The 22,337-nt window shown below is 41.3% G+C and overlaps 2 protein-coding genes across 4 annotated transcripts; one reads left to right on the top strand and one right to left on the bottom strand.

Moving 5' to 3' along the window:
- The first annotated feature begins 1,198 nt into the window (after nt 1-1,198).
- Nucleotides 1,199-4,180, top strand: atp5pd (ATP synthase peripheral stalk subunit d). Of its 3 annotated transcripts, none has more exons than XM_062439664.1 (6): nt 1,199-1,250; nt 1,652-1,789; nt 3,178-3,274; nt 3,418-3,489; nt 3,597-3,659; nt 3,803-4,180. In XM_062439664.1, the coding sequence occupies exons 2-6, from the start codon at nt 1,668-1,670 to the stop codon at nt 3,932-3,934; spliced, it is 486 nt and encodes a 161-aa protein (XP_062295648.1). In that variant the 5' UTR covers nt 1,199-1,250; nt 1,652-1,667; the 3' UTR covers nt 3,935-4,180. The 3 variants fall into 3 exon arrangements, with proteins under 3 accessions (XP_062295648.1, XP_062295647.1, XP_062295649.1); XM_062439663.1 differs by lacking the exon at nt 1,199-1,250 and adding an exon at nt 1,267-1,582; XM_062439665.1 differs by lacking the exon at nt 1,199-1,250 and adding an exon at nt 1,267-1,582 and having other exon boundaries at nt 1,628-1,789.
- An 8,113-nt stretch (nt 4,181-12,293) lies between these two features.
- metrnla (meteorin like, glial cell differentiation regulator a) lies at nt 12,294-18,932 on the bottom strand. Its single transcript, XM_062438678.1, has 4 exons — nt 18,607-18,932; nt 16,557-16,945; nt 13,387-13,446; nt 12,294-13,239 (listed from the first exon to the last, which is right to left on the bottom strand). The coding sequence occupies exons 1-4, from the start codon at nt 18,702-18,704 to the stop codon at nt 12,926-12,928; spliced, it is 861 nt and encodes a 286-aa protein (XP_062294662.1). The 5' UTR covers nt 18,705-18,932; the 3' UTR covers nt 12,294-12,925.
- Nucleotides 18,933-22,337: the final 3,405 nt, after the last annotated feature.

Here is a 22,337-nt window from a genome sequence, read left to right as displayed (position 1 = left end):
TTAGACAGTGCACATCATTTTATAATTTTTCTTTTCTTGTTCTGTCTAAAAAAAAGTATTTGACTGTTAGCACTTCCATCAGATTCATACTTAATATAAACTTCTATTTAGTTCTTCTTTTTTTAAGTTATTTTTTATCCTTTATCTTACCTTTTGGCTCTCTTTTCTTCGTCCTATTCTGTCACTCCTCATATAAAGCGCATCTCAGCGGGCTCAACAGCTTTCTCTGACATGTACCTGAACCTCTCATTGTGCTGAGTGACCTTACTGCTTTTACCGGGCAGCAAGCTGTGTCAAATAAGAAACTGACAGTAAACGTTACACCGGATGTATATTTCCAAATAAAACCGCACTTATCGCAAGTACTTGCAGGAATACAATCATGCCAGGGCTACATTTTATTTTGAAACGTTTGACGGCCCAAAGACTTATTAACTTGACTATTCCGGCTGCTGCAGTTGCGTCTATGTGAAGAAGTGTTTTTAATAGGAGGGAACTCGTGACTGAGTGGTGGTCGTGGAAACCCAGCCCACAACACATCATGTGGAAGAGACTGGAGCTTATGTTATAACATTTATTGAGTAAGATTTTTTTTTTCTCCAAACAGTTTGTACAAACAGCATCACACAATGGATCATCTCCAAAAGCTCGTAACATTCTCAAAATCCTTAGTTTATCTCCCAAAAGTAAATTTAGTCATGTTCATGAGCTTGACAGTGCCATCAGATGACAAGTCCTTGTGTCGTTGCATACAAAGAATGTAGTCAAAATACTGTCAGTATAATGTACTCTGTTAGTATTTGCTGATGTAAAATATAGCTAAGAATGTGATGACTGAAACTCTGCTACCCCTGTGTGGTACTCCGCCAGTCCTATGTGGGAAAAATCCAGTAAAAATTGATTATGATTCCAAAAAATACTTTTCTTTTTACTTTTTTTTTTTTTTTTAACCTAACCCTAAACTGTTCTCTTCAATTTTCACACTTGTAAATGTATCTAGTGGGCCGGATTAGACCATTGTGTATGTTTGACACCCCTGTTCTATACAGTCTATGGTTCTATACGGTCTCTATATTAATGGTGGCATTGACCTGGTTTGACCATTTTAATGAGTGGTGCAGTTCTCCACAATGACCACTGGAGGGCGGTGAATACTCGCCATTCAATCAGAGACCAAACCAGAGGGACAGGTTACCTGATTTCCGTTTCCGGTCAGCAGTCAGCTCGGATAAGCTTGTGTTGCGTCCTTGGTATGTTGACAAGCTGCTTAAATGTTAAATATTATTGCGTTAATAGATAGATTCATTAACAGAAATAATACAAAATACACATATTTTGTAAATGGATGTTTAATAGTCTGTCGGCTCTGCTGTTATGGCTTTGCAAGCTGTGTTTGCTAACTGGACAATTGTTAAAACTTTGTAAATAATGCAGTTTGATGAATTTGTTTGATTATTCATCCACAAAAAAAGAAAAAAAGGTTCGGAACTCAGAGCCATAAATCTTTATCTGTTAGAAGAAAATGACCATGGAGCCTGATGGGGAGGAGAAACAGTTTTCAGGTCAAATTGAATTAATAAAGGTAAGATTTTGGAAGAAGCAAAGACATAAAGTTTGTTTACTTTAGTGTCAACCTTGTCTGTTTTTTTAGTTAACACACCCTGAACATGGCTGCGAGACGAGCTTCACTGAAGGCCATTGACTGGGTGGCTTTTGCAGAGAGGGTGCCACCCAACCAGAAGACCATGTTCAACAACCTGAAGACACGCAGTGATGCTATTTCTGCAAAGTTAGTATAACCAATTACTGTACATGTCATGTTCTCATTGTAACCATGTAAAAATCTAATCTGACCTTCTTCAGGTATAAGTAATATGCCTGATGATATACTTCAAGGTCCTTGACCAAACCTTTGTATATATTAAAGGAACTGTATTGAGCAAGTGAAGACAGTGTCCCTTCTTTGTTTAAGTAAGTGTTTACTCCACCGATGCACCTGTCACGAAGACTATTCAGGTGTGAGAGAGATTTAAGAAGTTTAAGGTGCTTAACGTCAGGATGGAAGCAATTTATCAGCATGATAAAAATCGTTTAAAAACACATTTTAAAAATACAGAGATGCAACAATTAAAAAAACACCAAATTAGCACACACACATATTCACAAATAAATAAAATAAAAATGATTTTTAAATGTTTTAAACATTTGTCTAGCCACACAGATTCAGGTAAGAATATTGGCTACTCATAAGCCTGAGAAAACAAAGTTTTAAGTTTTCTTTTAAACATGCATTAGTAATCATCTGGTAGTTATATACTGGGTTGCCAAACCATCAAGTGCTTTATAGACTATCAGCAGAAGTTTGAAGTTGATTTTGTGCTGTACTGGGAGTCAGTGAAGAGATTTAAGGCTCATATGTGCATCTTTGTAAGGACTATGACTGCTGCATTATGAATTAGCTGCAGCATTTTTGGTAATCCATCGTAAAGAATATTAGAGTAGTCTAATCTACTAAATATGAATGCATGGACCAGTTTTTTTAGAATCTGCTCGAGATATGAACAGTGGTGCTTCACCAACATACTTTACTTTAACACCATAGTTTCACTTCTGAATACAACATTGAGTTCATATCAATGTGCAGATTTAGAAGATAGTAGGTAGCTGGTTCACACAGCTGTGGCTCAACAGGTAGAGCAGGTTGTCTATTATTTGTAGGACTGGGAGTCCTATCCCTGGTTTCTTGCAAGTGTGTGTGTGTGTGTGTGTGTGAGTGAATGAGGCACAGATCATAAATCACCTTTGAAAATAACTTGATTTAACGTTTACACTCCTTTGAGGCAAGGTGGTGCTGTGGGTACTTTAGGAGCTCCAAGGTTCAAACCCAGCGGCTGCAGGGTGCAGTGATATGGCAGTTAGGTTAGAAGGCAAATCTGAATTGCCTGTAGGTGTGTGTGTAAAGTAATGATGGTTGTCTGTCTTTATGAGCGTGTGGCGACCTGTCCAGGGTGTAACGCGCCTGTTGACAATGTCAGCAAAATATAGGTGGGTCCAGATATTTAACAAATAAATGGACATCTTTCTAAAACAATATCATCATTATAACCAGGAATTCTGGTCAGTCCACTGCTAACAGTAAACTAAGGTGTTTGTAACCAGAGGGATCTGTCTTCACAGGCTCGCCTCTCTTCCAGAGAAACCTGCCACCATTGACTGGAGCGACTACAGGTCTGCTATAGCTAAAGCAGGCATGGTGGATGAGTTTGAAAAAAAGGTAGTAAAACTGATATCCTCTCTCCTTGAAAGTTATTGAAATGTTCTGATAATTAGTAACATTAATTTGTTGTGAGACCCTACTAACAGCTTGTAGAGTATTTTATTGTTATCATATTTAGTGTGAACTTCCTTTTTTTCCAGTTCAGTGCCCTGACAGTTCCTGAGCCTGTAGACACTCAGACAAATCTGATCAACGCCCAGGAGACAGAGTCGGTGAGTGCCACTATATTTTTGTAGTGTACACAATCTATAGTACTGTATCAAAACTCCTGGCAAATGTTCCTTTTTAATTTGTTTTTCCTTTCTTTTTGTCTTTTTAGAACATAACAGCGATCGCCTACACTGAAGCATCCAAAGCTCGAATCGCCGAATATGAAAAAGAGGTGGGTTGTTTGTTTGTTTGTTTTTTTAAATAGCCAAAAAATAAAGTAACTGACCTTATTTCCTTCAATAAAAGTAATGATAAGTGAAAATAATGTAGTCAAATTGTCTTCTCCATCTTAATCCTCAGTTCTTTTTTCCCCAGCTGGAGAAATTCAGGAACATGATTCCCTTTGACCAGATGACCATTGAAGACCTGAATGAGACTTTCCCAGAAACAAAGCTTGACAAAGAGAAACATCCTTACTGGCCACACAAGCCCATTGCTGAACTGTAAATGTGAAACTCTGATCATATTCTATGTCATGTGTTTCCCTCTGAGGGAAACCTGTACAGTGTGTGTATAAAAGTCTTGTTTTGTCCATTCAGGACTAAAATTAATTGAAATGTGTTTTTTTCCACTGTAAGAACTTGTATAAATGAAGTGGTAAAAAAATGTATACGTATATGTTACACATTTGTTTTGTTTCTTCTCTGTTAGACTTAAATGATTCCTGAAAGTAAAATAATAAAGATATGGTGAAACGTTCTTGCTGTGTGTGATCAGTAAAACAAGTTAATGGTTGTCCGTGTTCACAGACCTCATTATAAACAACCTCACAGATCCCTCCCAGGCAAACAACTGTTATTTTATTACTGGATTTCTTCCCAGGCGTCATGAACTGAATCTGATCTGTTGGACAATGTTTTCTTTCTAAATTTGGTATGAAATATCCTCCAACACTCACTGAAAATCCAACCCTTGTGGATACAATGATGAGTTTTTAAGTACACACTGGGCCAAATCAGCCTCACCAGAAGGCAGAGTATGTTTTACTTCTCTCGTGGGGTCAGTGTTGTCTTTGGGAACCCTCAGTGACTTATCTTTGTCAGTTTTTTGCATCAGCAGGGGGGGAAACGCTCCTCTCATTTCTTTGTATATTTACTCATGTCTGCAGGTAGGCACGGCCTCACACACACTTTAATTGATACCTTATTGTACCACATAGATACACTGTTAAGCTGTTGGCTACTTCAAGTCATGCATCAGTGTGAGGACAGTATGTCTGCAGAACAAATGCTTCAGCCCTTTTATTATGCAGTGTCAGTCTTGTTCAGGCTTTGTTTTGACTACAGCATAAATCTACATTTCACCACAGCTAGAAATATGAGAGGTCTCTCTGGGGTTGCAGAGAAACTTTAAACATGAAGCCTGCTTTCTGTGCTCTCACTGCACCGTTATTATGGCTTTGGTTTGTGGGCTAATGCTGTACATAACTTGGTCTATCAGTGCAGACATGATGTTGATAAGTGGGGGAATGTATGATGGCCTCAACATTGTCATTGTCTGAGGGTTCACCATTTACAGCAGTGGCACGATACATTGAGACTCTCTTCCTGTGGGGGGCAGCATCTCTCTAACAAAGCAGGATCTGTGTCCCTTACTGTGTTTCCATTTCAAATGAGGGTCATTCCAGTCATATAATTTTAAAATCCATTAATTTGGCCCTGTGTTTTCTTAAGGACTTTTGAATTTTGCTGCGTCTTTCAATGTGGGAAACATTAAACAAATTCAGGCCCAAGTCAGGCACAAAATGTAAGAGTGAATTTGTAGATGTTCATTTGATTGGGGGTGAAAGCACCAGTCACTGATGCTTTACATCACACCAACTGTTTTGCAAGCCACATAACTGTGTTTTAGAAATGTGGATTTAGCACACTGTTGTAACCCGCTTGAGTTGTGTAATCATTCACAGTTAACATCAAACTTACAACATATTTTTATATCATGATATCACACACAGTTCAAATTTCTTGTCATTTCAGTCACAAAAATATAAAGCTTAGATGAAATTATATATTCTGGCTTCAAAGTAGTGCACAGACTGCATTACCACAACAATTATGAAATGCTCCCCAAAACTAATCCAGATGTTAATTGTGATAGATTCATAGTATTGCTGATTTTGATCATTTTTCAGGTCTGCTAATGAAACAAAAAGGCCGTATGGCTGTACTTCTGAAGAGGTCTGTATTTGAAAATGGGGTGGGAAAATATTTTTAAAAACTAATTTAGACAAATAGTAGCTAAAACTTTCAAACACATGATCTTTTTAGTCATGTGTGCCAATATGTGTAATGTTGTCTTTCTCAGGGAGATGGAGGACAACGGTAAAAATGAGCTACCTCCATTTGCCAAATCCTGAAGGAAAATGAGCAGCTCCTTGAAGCAACTCAAAAGTCAAACTTGAGTAAAATTAAGTCAACAGGGTTTGTTTTGGGTTCTTTGTTTGTTGTCTTTTGGTTATTAACACGTTTGATAAAGTATAATGTTCAGGTAATAGAGCTGTTTTGTTTAGTTTTAAATCATATAAGACTTGCTGTTATCATAGCAGCAGGAGTGGAGGGGTGAGCAACCTCACATTTTTTAGATAGCAGGGTGAAGGAAAATCACACTGTCAGCACACTCCAAGACTCCTGTGCCCCTGCTACCATACTCTCTCTCCTTCTCTCTGTGATTTCTCCAGTCAGACATGTTATGCATTCCACAGTAGAGCAGCGATAATCCTCCCAAAATCTACACTTTATGGCATACCAAGAAGCACTTGTCTCATGATTCTGCAACTGGGTAAACTTGATGCGACTGTGGTGCAACACGAGCGCATGGCTCCATAACGGCTTTCTCAAGAAGCTACTTCACTGAAAACACTGCAAGCGGAGCAAAGAATTGAAACAGGCTGCGAAAGTCAAAGGGAATGAAATAAATATTGTTTATATTTTAAATGTTTGAGGTTTCATTTTTTAAATGCCCTGTTTTTATTGTATTGTGTCATCATTGCCAAGAGTTCAAACGCTAAGTTGTTATTGGCTATGACTTTTTTACATCTTTAATGTTAAACAGTCAGGTTGACCTTTGACCTTTTGGAGTGCAGCAACATAACGGGATCCTGAACTCTTATTTAAGGGTCACTCGCTGTCACCTGTCCTGCAACAGCTACATACATGTGGACGTAACCATCACTGTGTGTCTGTGTGTGTGTGTGTGTGTGTGTGTGTGTGTGTGTGTGTGTGTGTGTGTGTGTGTGTGTGTGTGTGTGTGTGTGTGTGTGTGTGTGTGTGTGTGTGTATGTGTGTGTGTGCGTGACCCCCTACAGCTCTACTTTCTCTGGGCTCAGCCATTCTTTTCCCAGCTGACCGTTCAGCTGTTGCCAACACTTGTCCACTTGATAACTGTTGCCATAGCTCAGAACTCAGCACGCTGGTTTACAACCGCTAATGATTTTAATGAAACCCCCGCTCTGCTGCTGTTTGAGATCATAATCTATAATTAACAGAGTTTGAAGATCAAACAGTGAGAAATGAAAGCAATGTTAATCTGGTCTTTGGGGGGAATTGATATTCTGTGTTTGTGCTGTGCATGAGAAAGTGTGTGACAGGCTCTAAATTCCTCTGATGCTATCCTGAATTATGCAGCGCTGTTGTTGGTTTGTATTTCCATTTAACATGTGCTCACGGAGCTTGTTCAAATGCCCCCACAGAGCCTTTTTGGCAAAGATAATTCTCAAAACAAACATGATTATGTCTGTAAGATGGGACAATTCCTTGCAAGTAAAAAAAAAAAATCAAAGTAGTGTTAAATGAAATGAAATGCTCCTTAATTAATACAGGTTAAATCGAACAAATACAGCTTTGTGCCTTATACTTTCACTGGTGTAAAAACCCTTCTGTTAAATATAGATGTGCCTTTAGTGTTATCTTTATGATTATTGAAATATAAGTACTGTACAATAGGGGGAATCTTCTTGCAGTGTCTACCTTAATGAATGTAACAATGCAACTTTTGTAGATATTTGATTTATATCATGATGGTTATCGACACCTGACTTTAATTGTGTTTAATGATGAACACTCTTGTTGACAATAAAAACAGAAATGTTATCTGGAAACTGTGATCGGCAGTCGGATGTATCTATCCCCTCTGTCGCCGAGGCCTCCTCCCTCTTGAATCGATCCATCATTCGCTGTCCTGAGAGTAAACAGCTCACATCCGCTCCTGTGTGAAAATCTAAGTGTTCACTTCCTACCTATCCATCACAAAACCTATTATGCCCCTCATTTAGACATCCATCAAACGTCACAATTTCAAATACACAATCCATCACATTCTGCACTTGTCTCGCCATTGGTGGATGATCTTTGTCACCCTACAATGCCCAAAGATGTGTGTTTCCTTTAGAGGCTAGAGGGCAGACTGCGGTCTCCACCAGATTCTAATGGCTGAATTTAGACAGGAACCATTTTTTCTTCTCCAATCTAAAGGCCACAACCCAGGTCAAAGGTTAGAGGGGGTTGCCCTGGTTGCCAAGGAGGGTTCCTACAACGAGGCAAAGCTACTGGTGCTCATTGATCTGTGCACACAACAGATCTGCTGGCCTGACCATGAGTCTGACAGGCCTGAGAGCAGAGGAGCAGATTGCATTATCCCAATCAGACAAAGAGCGAGTGCTGACGAATGACAGGCTGTATTGGGCTTGCAACAACATGCTCATTCAAAACCAAGATTAAGTCAAGAGAGCAGTAGTGACAGGACAAGCTTTTGTTATTGTGATTTTTGTAATGGTCTTCTTATGGTGACAATGACGATGAAAGAGACTAGAAATGAGGGCGCTCGGACACAGGATTGTGATATTATTGCACACAAAAACTGATCCTTCCAAACAAAAACATGACTTTGCTATCACAGCCCAAAGTCAAGTGTCTGTTGTGTTTTTAAGAAAATATCGGTCCCATTGGCATCTTCACATCTCAGCTTCAACTCTTTGCAACAGACCACCAAACACCATGGCACGGTGACATCATGAGAAACTTGTCCCCCTGTTGACATGGCCCGCTGTTGCCATGGGGCGGCTGGAAATGGCACTGCAGATCCTAGTAAATGAAGGCTGCTGGGGGAGGGGACGCGAAGGCAAGCAAATAAAAGTGCCATTTGTAGTGTGTTTGCTTGACATCCTCAGAGCCAAATTCTGCTGTTATTGGGCTTCTGAGCATTGGGGGGCTCCCAGTAGCTCCTTGCAGCAGGACCCCCCACTCTGGAGGACATTGGCGTGTTTGCTGAATGAACAGAGGCTCCCCAACAAGGCCCCTGTGCAGGCCATGTGAGCAGACAGCAGCCACACATATTCAGTCACTGAGAAAAGCCAACGATGCAGGACAAAAGGAAAAAGGAGACAGTCTTGTAGAGGCAAACTTAAGCAGCAAATAACCATTCACAAACAGAAATAATTAGGCATAATATAGATGTCAGCCAAAAGAGAGAAATCTACATGATAAAGCTCAGCAGAGTTGTCTATCGAATGCTATAAGTCATTTTTAACATTGCTACTCTATATTTTTTAACTGGATGTGATCCCAAAAGTCTCTGCCAACTTTTAGATTGAGTTGATCATTATCTTGACAGGCTACCATCAGCCAAAACTAACCCTGATCTCCAAACCATCTGATGAAGACAGTGCCTGGTCAACCTCATGCACACCAGCCATTTACTTAGTTGGAGTGCACAATCCCCAAATTCCCTTTGATACCTGATATCCAGACACGCAGGCCCGCGGTATGACCTCCACAATCACTTTTTTTGCTAGAGACACCCAACACCCTCAGTCCTGCCATAGCACTTTGGTGAGAGAGGCGGGGCGATGGAGGAGACCGCAAGGCATTTCATGACTGGGAAACTCATGACCCACTGGGGATTAATGAGCATTCTGGGAGGCGCCTTATTGGATTGTTGACCCTTTCTGATATGTTCATATGTATCTGGCTCAAGTTGGAAAAATTACATAAGTAGAAAAATGTCTTTGAAATATTTATAACAAAATTTAAAAAATTATCTGCTGAAGAAGGAAGGTTTCTCCATGCTTACAGTAAATCAGAGATTTAAGACGTGTACGCTGAAGCATGATTTTATGGCATCACTAGTTTAGAAGCTAATCATGGTCCAGTATGCAAACTTACACACGAGTGATGTGGAAACTTGAAACTCCCAGTGCATATATAAAGCACTACAGGACTTTTCAAAGAAGTAGGAGGCATATTAGATCCAGCAGTTACATTTTTGACATGAAAAATATTCACAATAAGGGAGAACGTGTAGATATGATTTAAGAATTTTAGCAAGTTCATGCGGAAAAACTATATTTTACACAAATTATTAGAATTCATACTTTCATATGTGTTAAAACATATGTACAGGGGGTCTTTTAGTGAAATTATTGTATAATTTTAGGCCTAAAAGTTTCACCAGTAGTGTGATACTAAAATATAGATAGGAACCTGCAATCCTAAATAGAAGTGGGTTGGATCTTCATTAAAATTACATTATCGAATCATAAGAAAACATTTTTATTTATTCTGGAGAAATAAATCAATAAATTGTGCACCTGAAATTTAAGAAACTATCAGGACTACAGAAGTGTCAGGGCAGCATTGTGTCAGATTGGAGGTTTTAAGATTGCAGCTGCAGAGTCAGTTGTGGCTCGGTGTGGGTGGCAGCTATCTGTCTGCTGGGGCGTCGTGTTTATGTGTGCTAGGGTTAGGGCCACGTGCACAGTGCTGGCATACGCACTAACACACACACACACACACACACACACACACATACACATAAAAACCACAGAGACTCTATTGATTCCGGCTAATCAAGGCAGCGGGGCCAGGGGAAGCTGCGCACGCGTGTGTGTGTGAAGTCAACACATTCCCCACATTCCAGCACTTCCCAAAAGAGGCATAAAATATTAGCCACTGCACTGAGCTCACAGGCCTCTTCTCTCTGCTGGGGTACTCCTGCTCTTTAACTCAAATGGCCCTTCTTTCTGCCAAGTGACAGTGCACTTTGCCATGGCCTCTGGTTTTCAACAGTACTTTTTTTCTCTCTCTCTCTTTTTTAATTCCACCCACGAGATGACCAAGCAGTGACTTCTGGCTGAATCACACCAACACAAAGACTGCACATATTCATCTGGTTAGGACCGGTAAGACTGCACATATTCATCTGGTTAGGACCGGTCCTTCTCGACTGGTGTTACAACAAAATCTGACCTCGCCCATGAAGTTGCAAACCGATTGTATGTGATTATATATAATAATCATTCAGATTAATTAAATGAACTGCACCCAAACACACTACAGCCAAATCCTTTGGAAGATGATCTGCTAATATGTTGAACATCCTCTAAAACATTCTCTAAAATTATATATTTTGAGTTGTTTTTTCCCATATCCTGCCTATAAAATGTGATCTAATTGCAGTACAGTGACACAGATACAAACACCTCTTTATTACAAAAACAAATCTGCCATTGATAAGTTAGTGTTGTATTTCTGATGAAAATTTGCAATGGGGCATCTTGTTCATACCTTAGGGGCCATCGACAGGTAGCAGAGATTTATATCATAATGATAAGCATGATCTCTCTCATAAGCTGATGCTTTTTACTCACATCTTTTTTAATAATAGCAGCAATATGGCATGATGGGCACATGCTTAACTTTAGACTAACCTGTGTGACAATAAATGAACAATGGAGACCTTAAAGGGTGAATGATGCTACTGCTGTAAGCTGAGGGCAGCAAAGACTAATTTGTGTTGGCTTGCACAGGGTAGAAAGCAGCACCAACACTTTGGACAGTGATGTATATACTGGTTATGTGCATGGTGCAAGCACAAATAGGCTGACTGGCCAGGGAGGAAGGAAAGCAGGAGGTCTGACAACCAGGACAGCAGGACCAGTGAGGAAGCCAAGAAATGCCCACTGACCCTCTTTCTCCTCCTCCTCTTCCTTAGCTCCTTGCTCTTAAAGCCAGAGCGAGAAGGTTCACAGTAAGGCATCGTTACCATAGAAACTCTGTTTGCCTTTCCCAGTGAGCAATTCTGGGACCGCTGGCTTTCAGCTGGAATTCAGACATTCAATTCAATGCACAGCGCCGTCTGGAAAAGTAATTGTCTTTGTGGGGCAACTTAGTGAAAGACATTCTAGGTGCATTTCCGTTTAAGTGAAAAGGCAGACAAAAAGAGCCCTTGCCGTGAACTGGATGTCATCTTACCAGGCCCGGCTGCATCATCTGGTGTGGAAGCACAGCAAAGAGCTCCAACAATTTTTAGTCGTTCCTTGTAATTTATTTGAGGTGATGAAAATAAAAAGCCTTAATTTTGACAGGGATCTTGAGCAGAATTGTACACGCCAATCAAAATTTGGAGTGTGGTTAGAGAGTGCTGCTCTCTGCTGCGTGCCCAGTCACAGGGCTGTACTCAGGTCTGTCTTCAGTCCTCTCTCTCTCTCTCATACCAGTCTGCTGCACTGGAACAAAGAGGCCTTTCACATTGACCTTGAGACACAGCCACCCCCATCACCACAGGAACCAACGCAGAGGAATCCACCCCAACTCTCTGATATCAATCTCTCTGTACCCCTGGCAGACGGTCTGAGCTCAAGGCTGAGGTGAACCTTGGAGAGCTGGATAATACATATCATATGAGTGTTTTTATTTCAACAAAGAATGTGAGGGCTTATAACACTAGTGTGTCGAAAGGATTGAGATTTAAAATAACTTATTAACAATAAGTCAGTTTTGTGAAAAGTCAAAATTCAAAACCAATGGTCTGCTTAAGTTATTCAATTATTTATTTTACATATAAACACCAGAGATGATCGCTGTTCCAAGGAATAAAAGCTTTTATTCTCAAGGGGCAAAAAAAGATTTTGCTTGTTTTTGTTGCGTTTTTTTTTTTTTTTTTTTTTTTTTACAATTGTACAACCTGAAAAGCACATCAATTCAGGCATTAAATTGTGAATCTTTTTTTTAACAAAATAAAAAGAGGCTTTAACTTTATATATTTCTTTCATAAGAAATAACTTCAGAACTGTACATCAAGCTTTTTACAAAGCATGTGGAGCTTCAAAATATACAATGTTCATTCACATTTTATACACATAAAAACCAAACAGGGTCTGCTACATTTAAAACCTGGAAGTTCCTCATCTGCAAAAAAGGCAGTCCGGACACATTCCTCTTTGCATCACGTTCAACTTGGAGTCCAGCTAGCATGCTGCTTGGCAACATTCAGGAGCTCCGCTCTTTGTCTCCGAAGAGTCTGAGACAGCAGGAGAGGAGAGAGGCTGTGCCACTGGGCCAGTATGTCAGTCTCTTTCTCTCCTCAGCATGAACACTTGGTTCAGCTCTCCTCCCCACCCAGTGAGGACTTGTCCTTTTTGCCAAGCATGAGCAAGTCATCTGCTCAGTCAGTGTCCACATGACAAGGGTTGTTCCCCTGCTGCTGTGCCTCATGGTACAACCGTAGGAAGTCTTTGTAGCGTGGGGCACAGCCCATCCAGGCCTCCCCAAACCTCACTGTCCCGGTGAAGAGGAATTCACCATCACCAGACTTCACCCCACATTGAGGTGGCATCTTGATGCGACCAGTCCAGCTTCGTGCTCTCACACCCCAAGACACAAAGACCTGGGTCTTCTGTCTGTAGAGGCGACTGATCTGCACGATGACAGACGAGTGCTCCTCCTCTTGCTCCACCTTCTTAATGCTGCCCCGTGCCACTGGAAACACAAAAACAGGAAGACAAGATTTACTTACTGTTCATGGCTATATTTCATGAAACACACAATGTGTTTTTACTGGACATTTCTGCCCTACCATAGAGCAGCAGGAAGTCTATAATTCTCCCAAACAGTGCTGTAACTTACCAAAGTCGTTAGTGCAGACTGCTAGAAGCATCTCAGCGTCACTGCAGGGCTGACAGGGTGCTAAAAGGAAATACAGAGAGAGAGGGGGGATGAATTTGGAGCCAAAATTTTGTAAAAAACAACAAACAGAAACAGGAAAAGCCCATGTTTTCTTTCGCACTCTCGGTCTTACAGCACGATAAAAATCTTGTTGACAGGTCAGCTACTTTCCAGTTGAGTGCAATTTAGACAAATGTCCAACTGTGGTTGGGCCAGCCATGTAAGACACACACATACACACACACAGAAGTGGGGGTCAGAGTAATTTCCATCCCCACAGATGATTATTTATTTGCAGCGGCTCCAGAGCGGGAGTCAGCTGTCATGAGTTCTGGGTTTTACACCAAACAGAGCTGGGCATGTGGCTAATGGTAAAAAAAAGGCTAATCACCGCTCATTAAAAAACACTGATGAGTGGATGTGTGTGCCTGTGTGTGTGTGTGTGTGTGTGTGTGTGCGTGAGTGTGTGTGTGTGTGTGTGGAGGTGTGTGTGTATTTAATGCTCAAGGGGGCTGTTCGGTCAGCTTCCCCACCACAACAGGAACCCCTTGACACTCCATGACAAACAAGGACCAGATGAAAAGGATAAGTGGAGCAGGGGAGACGGGGAAAGGCTTCATCTCTGACCTGAGCTCTTTTAGCACTTTAGCAGGCCTGCTGGGACTGACACAGTCAGCACATACTTGCAACTACAACATCAAGTGGAGTTTTTGACGGTCTTAAAAGTGAAAACCAGGGGCAAAAAAGGACAAAGGAAAAGTCTCCCACATCACCATTTCTTCTCTTGAACAATATCATAACTATAGGGTAAAAAATGGATGTAAAAGAAAAACGTACTAAACTGAAACGCCCTGTACTTTGAAAGCTTGCCCGAGGCCAGATTTCACCTTTGACTGGTGGCTGTAGAGCAGCAACTCCGCCTGCCCTCCTCCAGAGTGTTTTATAGTAGGAGAAAGGGCCCTAAATGAGAGCAGTCAAGTCAATGATTAGTTGACTCAGGTGGTCCTGTGGCTGGCCCGACCACAATGTCTTTATTAGCCCTAGACCTGCTGTGGTTTTTCTTAGCGAGCAGAGTGGCACAGGGGGTTGGTGGGACAGGGAATGGAGGCAGAGGGAGGGGTGTCGAGTCAGCACTGGGCTGAGGGTGGGTGTCTATCCTCTGAATTAGAGGAAGAATGATTCAAAGTGTTCACTCAGGTGGATTTGGCCCACTGGAAACCACCTAGTTTACATGTCTAGTCATAAATCTGAAAAAGTTTAGTTCTACTTTCTGGATGAAAATATGCTTAAAGAGATTTGTGCCCTCTGTCATTTCTAGGAGCAGGATCTTATTTTTAGCTGGCTTGTCTGAAGTTGAGGCTATAAGGGTGAGGGGTGAGCATGTATTAGGTCAGCTTGTGTAGCAACACGAGGCGCTGCCGCATCACTACGAAGATCAGAGGTCAAACAGCCACAAGCTCAGGCGGCTTAAGAACAGCTGGAGAGCCGGGAGACTTCAGAGTGGCCGACCTCGCCCAAAGCCTGGAGCAGAGTGCAGAGGCCCTTTGAAGTGAGCCTGCCTGCTGCCATAGCATCAGACGGAGCAGCGAGCCTAGGCCTAAACCCAGCACTGTTTTTTCTTTCCTCCAAAGCAGAGCCGAGCAGGGCTTGCATGTCAGACATGAAACAGAACCGCAGGAATGGATTGAGAGCCGAGTCAGCATCTCTCTCTGGCCCATGCGCATGCAGCGCCACTCTGATCAGAACCACTTCACAGGAGTAGCGAGGGATGAGGGATGGGACGAGTGGTGAAGGAGGAGTGTAGGGGCACGTTATAGTGTCCCTCCAACATCTGGACCCTGATGAATTCCACTGTAATGGAGCACAACTTGCTAATACCACTCAGCACAGATGAAAACCACTTCAAACAGCCAGGAAGAGAGAGAGAAGATATATGAAGGATGAAGGAATGAAAAGGAAAATACAAGAATGATAAATAGACAGAAAGAAATTAAGAGGTAGGAAATAGTGAGACCGAGAGGAAGAAAAGGGAGAATAATTTAAGTGAGTTGAAAGGCAGACCAAGGGAGTGACAGCAAGAATGGGAGAAGGGGGAAAAATAAGCCTATATGCTCCTAGAAGGTCCTCCCAACATCTGGTTGGAGACACATTCCAGCTTGATGGTGAGCAACTCAATCCCAGCACAGCGGGTCAGAGAAAAGAGGAAGGGGATAGGAAAGAGGGAAGAAACAGAAAAGAAAAAAAAGAACATGAGAAGAAGCCGAGCAGCAATGAATCCACCAGTCAGGGCTTCAGATGACACGAGACCACTGTCTTTGTGAATCATCCCAGTGTTATCTCAGCCCACATCACAGCACCAGATCATACTGAAGAGCTGAGCCGAGCGCACTAATGTGGTGAAAACAACTCCACGCACAGTCCTCTACTTTTAACCCTCTCCCTCTCTCTCTGCTGTGCCAGATAATGATGCAGGATGTGGATATGTGAACCCAGAGAGCCGTAAAAACAGATGTGGGCTGATACTGCTCATATTTTGCTTTAGGTGGAAAAAAAAACACATTTGCGCAGCTTGAAACTGTGCAGGTTTGGCAGGTACACAGCATGAAAATAGACGGTTGTTTTTCACTGGAGGCCCACCGTTCCACTGTTTCGGCTATGGCCTTTCACACTCAAGTCAAGCAAAAATAACCAAAAAAAACAATTACAGTTTACAGGCATTTAGCATACTCAAGTCAAATAAAGTCTGAATAGTTGTTAAATGAGCTGAAATACACAGTGTGAAAGTTTTGATCTTGACAAGAAATATATTTCTTCCAAAACCAAAACGTACAGATAATACCATGAAAGAAATAGATTTTGGCTACAGTATTAGCAGTATGTTGGAGCAAGTATTGAGTTTCCTACTATTAGAGTCCAATTTAATAAAAGTTTCCACCAGTAGATGGCTGCATTTAGTGCAAAGCACACACACTGCAGGGACAACGCACAAAGGAACCCAGTTCTAGAGGGAATCAATCAAAAGCAAGTCTATAGACCTTTTTAATGGCTACTTTGATTAAATACAAGACAATCATTTACATGTTTACCACTGAATGGTACTGTAGGCACATCAAAACAGAGATGTATCTTACCGCCCATTGAATGCGCCTCTGCTCCCAGCCTGTCGCTGACCAGCTCGTACTGGAACGCTGTGATCCGGCGGCTGATGTCCAAGTGCGGGACAGCCTCGATGAAGAGCGCCCCCTCTTGAATGCTGAAGCAGTGCACCTTGCTCTGAGCCTGGTCCTCTTCATGCAACAGTAACCGCAGCTTTCCATTTCGGTCCAGGTAGACGTTGGTGCCACTGGAATCTGTGGAGGGTTTGATACAGACAGAGAGGCGCGTGGCTGCAGGGGAGACGGTGTTGGGTCGGAGGTTGACGATGATGGCCCCCGTGGGATAGAGCCACTCCAGAGAGCCTTGGGAGCAACGCAAGTACACCTGTTCCACGTCCCTGGTGTGGCCCTCATGGGTTAGACCACTGGAAGAAATGAAAGGGACAGAAGTCAGCACACATCAACAAAGTGGCAGGCATTGTCAAGAATTAAAAAAAAACAAAACAGTGTAGAATTACAGAAACCCAATATTGTTAAAGTTTTCTTTGTGGAAATGCGTATTTTCTTTAATTGCGGCATACAGGGAGTACTAGAATAAAAATTATTAAGCTGACCAAGGTGAAGACCTCTGGAAGGCTTTGGACATTAGACCACATTCCTCCAAAGCATTAAAGGCCGCCTGTGCGCAAGACTGGCTGCATGACCAGTCACGAGCCGGAGCAGCCAAAATGACCTCAGCTCCAACACACACTCCCCATACCACATTGTTCCTCCGAGAGCTTTGGCAAAATGCACCACTGGCAGACTGCCTTTGGGAAGAGTTTGGAAGCAGAAATGGATGAATGGTGAGACACAGGGGCCTCCGGGCAGACAACGGCAGCAACAGTAGCCGGGCCTGCTGCATGCAAGTGCAAATGCAGGTCACGCACCGAACCTCCCTTTGCTTTCAAGCCATCAAAGAGACTGGAAGAGACTTGTCCGGGCAGCACTTCGGACTCTGGCGCCAGCATGACCAAATGACTCCCTCCAGAACTTAATGCCTGGTCAGGGTTTGAAAACTCCAATCTGTCAGTCATTCTGTGGCAGAGCCAGAGGCAGGAGGCCATCAGCAGTCTACCAACGTGTGCATGCCAAGCTAGTGGTTTGACTCTGGGGTAGAAACGCCCAGTTTCCTGAAAATGAGATGATGAAATTCAAATTTGCCACAGATCTAAAGTAACCCATGGCACATGCTGAGCATATGCAGCTGAAGCCTCATAACCAGGCTCTCCTCAGCATGCCTCTAATTAAGTCCTTTTCTAACTTCATCATTTCTGCATGCAATTAAAAGAGATTAGTCAAGAGGCTCACTAATGAACAACAGATTATTGGTTAAGAGCTCAAAGTGCTGAATATTGCCTACCCCTCCTGACTGGAGGATGAAAAACAAAACCACACTATTTGAGGCGCAGCCTCTCGAGTGCAAAACAGATTTCAGCAGATGTTTGATGGGATGTGAAACTTTCCAGTGAATTCTGCCTAAGCTACAAAATATGTAAATCATGACTTTAAATACTTAAAGCTGTAGGAAAATTTGTAGACACAAGTCTTTGAATATTGCTTTTGACTTAACTTGACTATAAACTCATGAAATATTCTGATTTTAAAAGGCATCATTTGATCGTTATGGGATTTATCAAGTATTATTTAAAGTGTATAACTTCATATTACTTCAGATTAAAGTAAACATTAATTTATCTAAATTAGTTGATGAATCACGTGACATCAAACCGTTAATTACTCATTCATAAATCCAGCTCAACCCAAACCAAAACTCACGTGTATATGACAATAATTATGCTCAATTGTACTTTTCAATTCCTTTCATATAAGAAAATTAACACAAACTTATGACAGACCATGCAGAGTGTTTTCTACATCATCCGAATTTGTGGCACTGCCTGCTTTCATATCACCACGGTCTCTGAGTTTCGGTCACAGTCACTTCATGTCGCTGCAACGCATTCACTTTCAGATTTTACCAGATTTTTTCTTCTTCTTTTTTTTGGCAAAAAAATAAATCAATAATCAGAATATTGAATCTCACCTGCCCTTCCAGCTGCACTGGTCACTTGAATATTGGCAGAAAGAAATCCGACAGAGGAGCAGGAGAGGCAGCAGGGAGGCCAACACCGGGGTGAGCATGTTTATCACGCAGCTCACTTTGCCTCCACTCGAGTGAAACTATGATAAAGTCCACCGCCGTATTTCCAGCAACATTGCGTTTCCATGTGCACCCAATCCGCCCAGCGCTGATCTCCGGGGTTTCTCCTTTTTTCTGTCCTTAATTCTCAGAAAGGTTCAGATGTGTAAAGCCGCTTATTCACACTCCGCCGTGGCGTCCAGCGCTTGACAGCCCTCCGTAAAATGTGTAATGAGTTCAGCTCCGACTTCTGGTCCTGCAACCCTGATTGCTCTCCACGTCACTCCCCATCCACTGCAGGCTATCATGTATGCTGCGTTCACGTGCTCCTCCCAGGCTCCGCTCTGCGAATGTCAAGAGACTGAAATGCACCTTGTGTAACATTTGAGTGTTTTTAAGCAGGGAATTTAATCAGTAAGTATTTTTTAACAAATACCACAAAGCTATTCTACTATGTAGTTCAAATAAATACTTAATATTTCAATTAAGTTATTCAAAAGCATGCATACATTACCAAAAGTTACACGAAAATAAAAATTACAACAGTATTGATAAGAAGATAGCACTTTAGCTATCAACTAACATTTAGGCTAGCCTCAGAAAAGGGAAAATAAAACATTTTTCTGGTCCCACAATAATAATTTAGTTTTTGTAATGTTTGGTGCATAATTATTGTGATACAATGTGTCATATTAGTTAAGGCCTAGGTTATTTGAGTTGCAATCAAGAAACTCACTTATCATAGCAAATTTGTCAGCCTTCCCCATTTATATTTTTTGTATTAAGATTAGTTGTTGTATTCATCTGGCAATTAGTTGAGAAAAGTTCCGACTGTCATTGAAGGCAGCATGAAAATCAAGGATTTTGTCTGCAGAGGCCCTGCATGCTTACCTTATCAGAGAAAAAAACTAATTACAGTTTTACATTGTAAGTAAGTATTAAATGTTAACCAGCTGAATGTTACATTCTCCTCCACTCCAGAAAATTTGGTACAATTTTATTTTCCATCTTAGAGCACAGGCCATTGGACGTTATTTATGTTCAAATGATTTCTTGGCCAGAGCGATTCAAATTTAAAATCATGGAAATAGCCCCACAAACATCTGCAGATGTTGGCCACATCAATAACTAAACAAATGAAAGTCAAGTATCGGTCAAGTAAACACAACTTCACATGTTTTTTTCCTGAAATAATGATGATTCTGTGCCTAAAATTTGAATAATGTCACAGTGGCTTCATGATTCATTTATAAGATGACTGAAACCACATGCCAGAAAACCAGAGCCATTTTAGGACATCCAATGAAAACAGTACAAGTATTATTAACTGTATGTAATTAAATTTCTTTGACACGATTGATCTACAGTTTTATGACACACAAATCCTGACCAAAGTTTGAAGGTAAGCCTTCTTAACCTCATAATGTACAATGCAGCTCTGCTACCGAGCACAACAAGAGCTGCAGGGACTTGTAGAGCAGCAGGGTCGGTTACTGCTGGGTGCATCTGTAAACATAAACTACTCATCCCTCAAGTAATAGACACTGGGCAACATTTTCTTATGAAACAAGATGTTTTGCGTGTGGATTGAGTTTGGCATGGGAAAGAAACCCGTTTGACGAGGAAAACCAGAGGAGTTTGTAACTGCTACTTTTCCTCTCTAGTTTCTTATGACTTGGGATTGGTTGTGGCTGGTCGATGATTGACATGTCTGGATCATTGACCTGACATGCAGGGTACATGTCCTGGCCTGGGCCGCATGCCACCAAAAGGCCCCATTAACCCCAGATGCTTACGCAGATAGGATTTGTATTTGACTGAATGAAAGAAATTGCACAAACTCGTTTTTTTCAGACTTGTTCATTGAGCAACGTTTTAGTATCGTTTGAGTAATCCAGAAAGTGGATTAGAAACTTGCCTGCTGTGTGTGTGTGTGTTCTAGTTTCTGTGTTGTCCTTGTTGTCATATGCTGTCTGGAAGTTACTTCTCCAAAACCACAAGGCCTGTGCAGGCATGATATTTAAGGTCACAATGACTGTTATGCCAAAACTACATCTGTAATTACTTAATAATGGTGGCTAATATTGTCTGCGTACTAAACACTTCGAGTGTCAATTCCTTGTTAAATATAAATAAAATAAAGTACAATGTCTACCAATATTGATTTTAACAGCCAGTATACAAGACATTACTGTACTTCACTGTTCTGTTTTGTACCAAGAGAAAACTGATACAACATATGCTCTGATAGACACCAATCAAACACTTTACACTTAATCTAAGTGTGTTTTTGTGGCATTTTTTGAATAACTTTGTCTTTTTACCAGAGTGAACTTACTACATACTCACAACCAGAGTGAGAACAATTAGTCAGTCATCAGAAAAAGGCAATTTTCATGGTACATTCATCATTCAAGTCATTTGTCAAACAAAAATGCTAAACATTTCCTGGCTCCAGCTTCTCAAATGTGAGCCTTTGCTTCTTTTAAAACACTTGACTGTTGGTTGAGCAAAACAAAAAATCTGAAGACGTCATGGACTATTAGAAATATGGATTTTCAGACGTCTTATAAACTAAACAATTACAAATGTGTGAATCTCCTTACTAAAAAGAAACATTTAGTCATTTCCCAAAGTGATAAATCCTTCCTGTCTTCTAGGAAAAAGGCATGTGTCCTCTTATTGTTATTGCAGTTGCTTCATCACTTGTTGCCAGTGTTTGTTATGTTTCCATACAGCTTGAAGGAAGCAGGTTTGGCTCTCACCCTCCACCTGTCAGAAGTTTCACTGGTGGTAAAAGTGGAGAGTTGGGCACGGGGGTTAAAAAAAAAACAAATCGATGACAGATAGCAGGAGACTAAAAAACACAGAGTTAATTACACAGTGTGGTCCTATTGTTGTTTTTAGATTGAAACCTGGCACAGAAACAGGCTGGTATTCAACAGAGAAGAAGTTTTAATTAGAGGATTAGGTGCGTTTGGTAAATATGTGTTATGTAGGCTGGGATAATGTAGTTGAAAGAGTCAGGGTGGGGAAGGCTGCTGAAGTATAGTGGGGGGGGGGTTGGTAGGATTTGTGTTTTGTCAGGCTTGTCTTGCTGAGTGTGACTCACTTTTATGCCTCCAGGTGAAAAAGCAGCCATAAAATAGATTAGGCTGCTGACAGGATGTGATTTCTGTGAGTGTTTGTGTGTGTGTGTGTGTGTGTGTGTGTGTGTGTGTGTGTGTGTGTGTGTGTGTGTGTGTGTGTGTGTGTGTGTGTGTGTGTGTGTGTGTGTGTACGTACTATTGCTTGTCCTGGCTGCCTCTTCTTTCTTTAACTTTTCTGTCTTTTCTATAATTGTTTCATTGTGGTAAAACAAGAGACCGCCTTATCTATAATCATGTAATCCCTTTGTTGAGAGAGCTAATATTTGTAAAAAGAAAAAAACAAAACGAAATGAAAAAACCTATTGTTCACTTTGGCATTTTATTGATCCATTTGGCTGAAATATTTACTGTTGAGGAATGAAAGCCTCTCTGGAGTTAATTTTCAACATTTCCCTCAATGTTAAACCTCCTGCTCTGACAGCCAGTTTGATCAACACCCTAACTGCTGCTCTTTTTTAGAGCTAGTCTCAACCTGTTTCATTAAGT

The sequence above is a fragment of the Scomber scombrus genome, chromosome 18, assembly GCF_963691925.1.
Source record: "Scomber scombrus chromosome 18, fScoSco1.1, whole genome shotgun sequence".
NCBI lineage: Eukaryota > Metazoa > Chordata > Actinopteri > Scombriformes > Scombridae > Scomber > Scomber scombrus.
The sequence above is the reverse complement of the archived record's forward strand: the minus strand, read 5'-3'. Positions and strand labels throughout refer to the sequence as shown.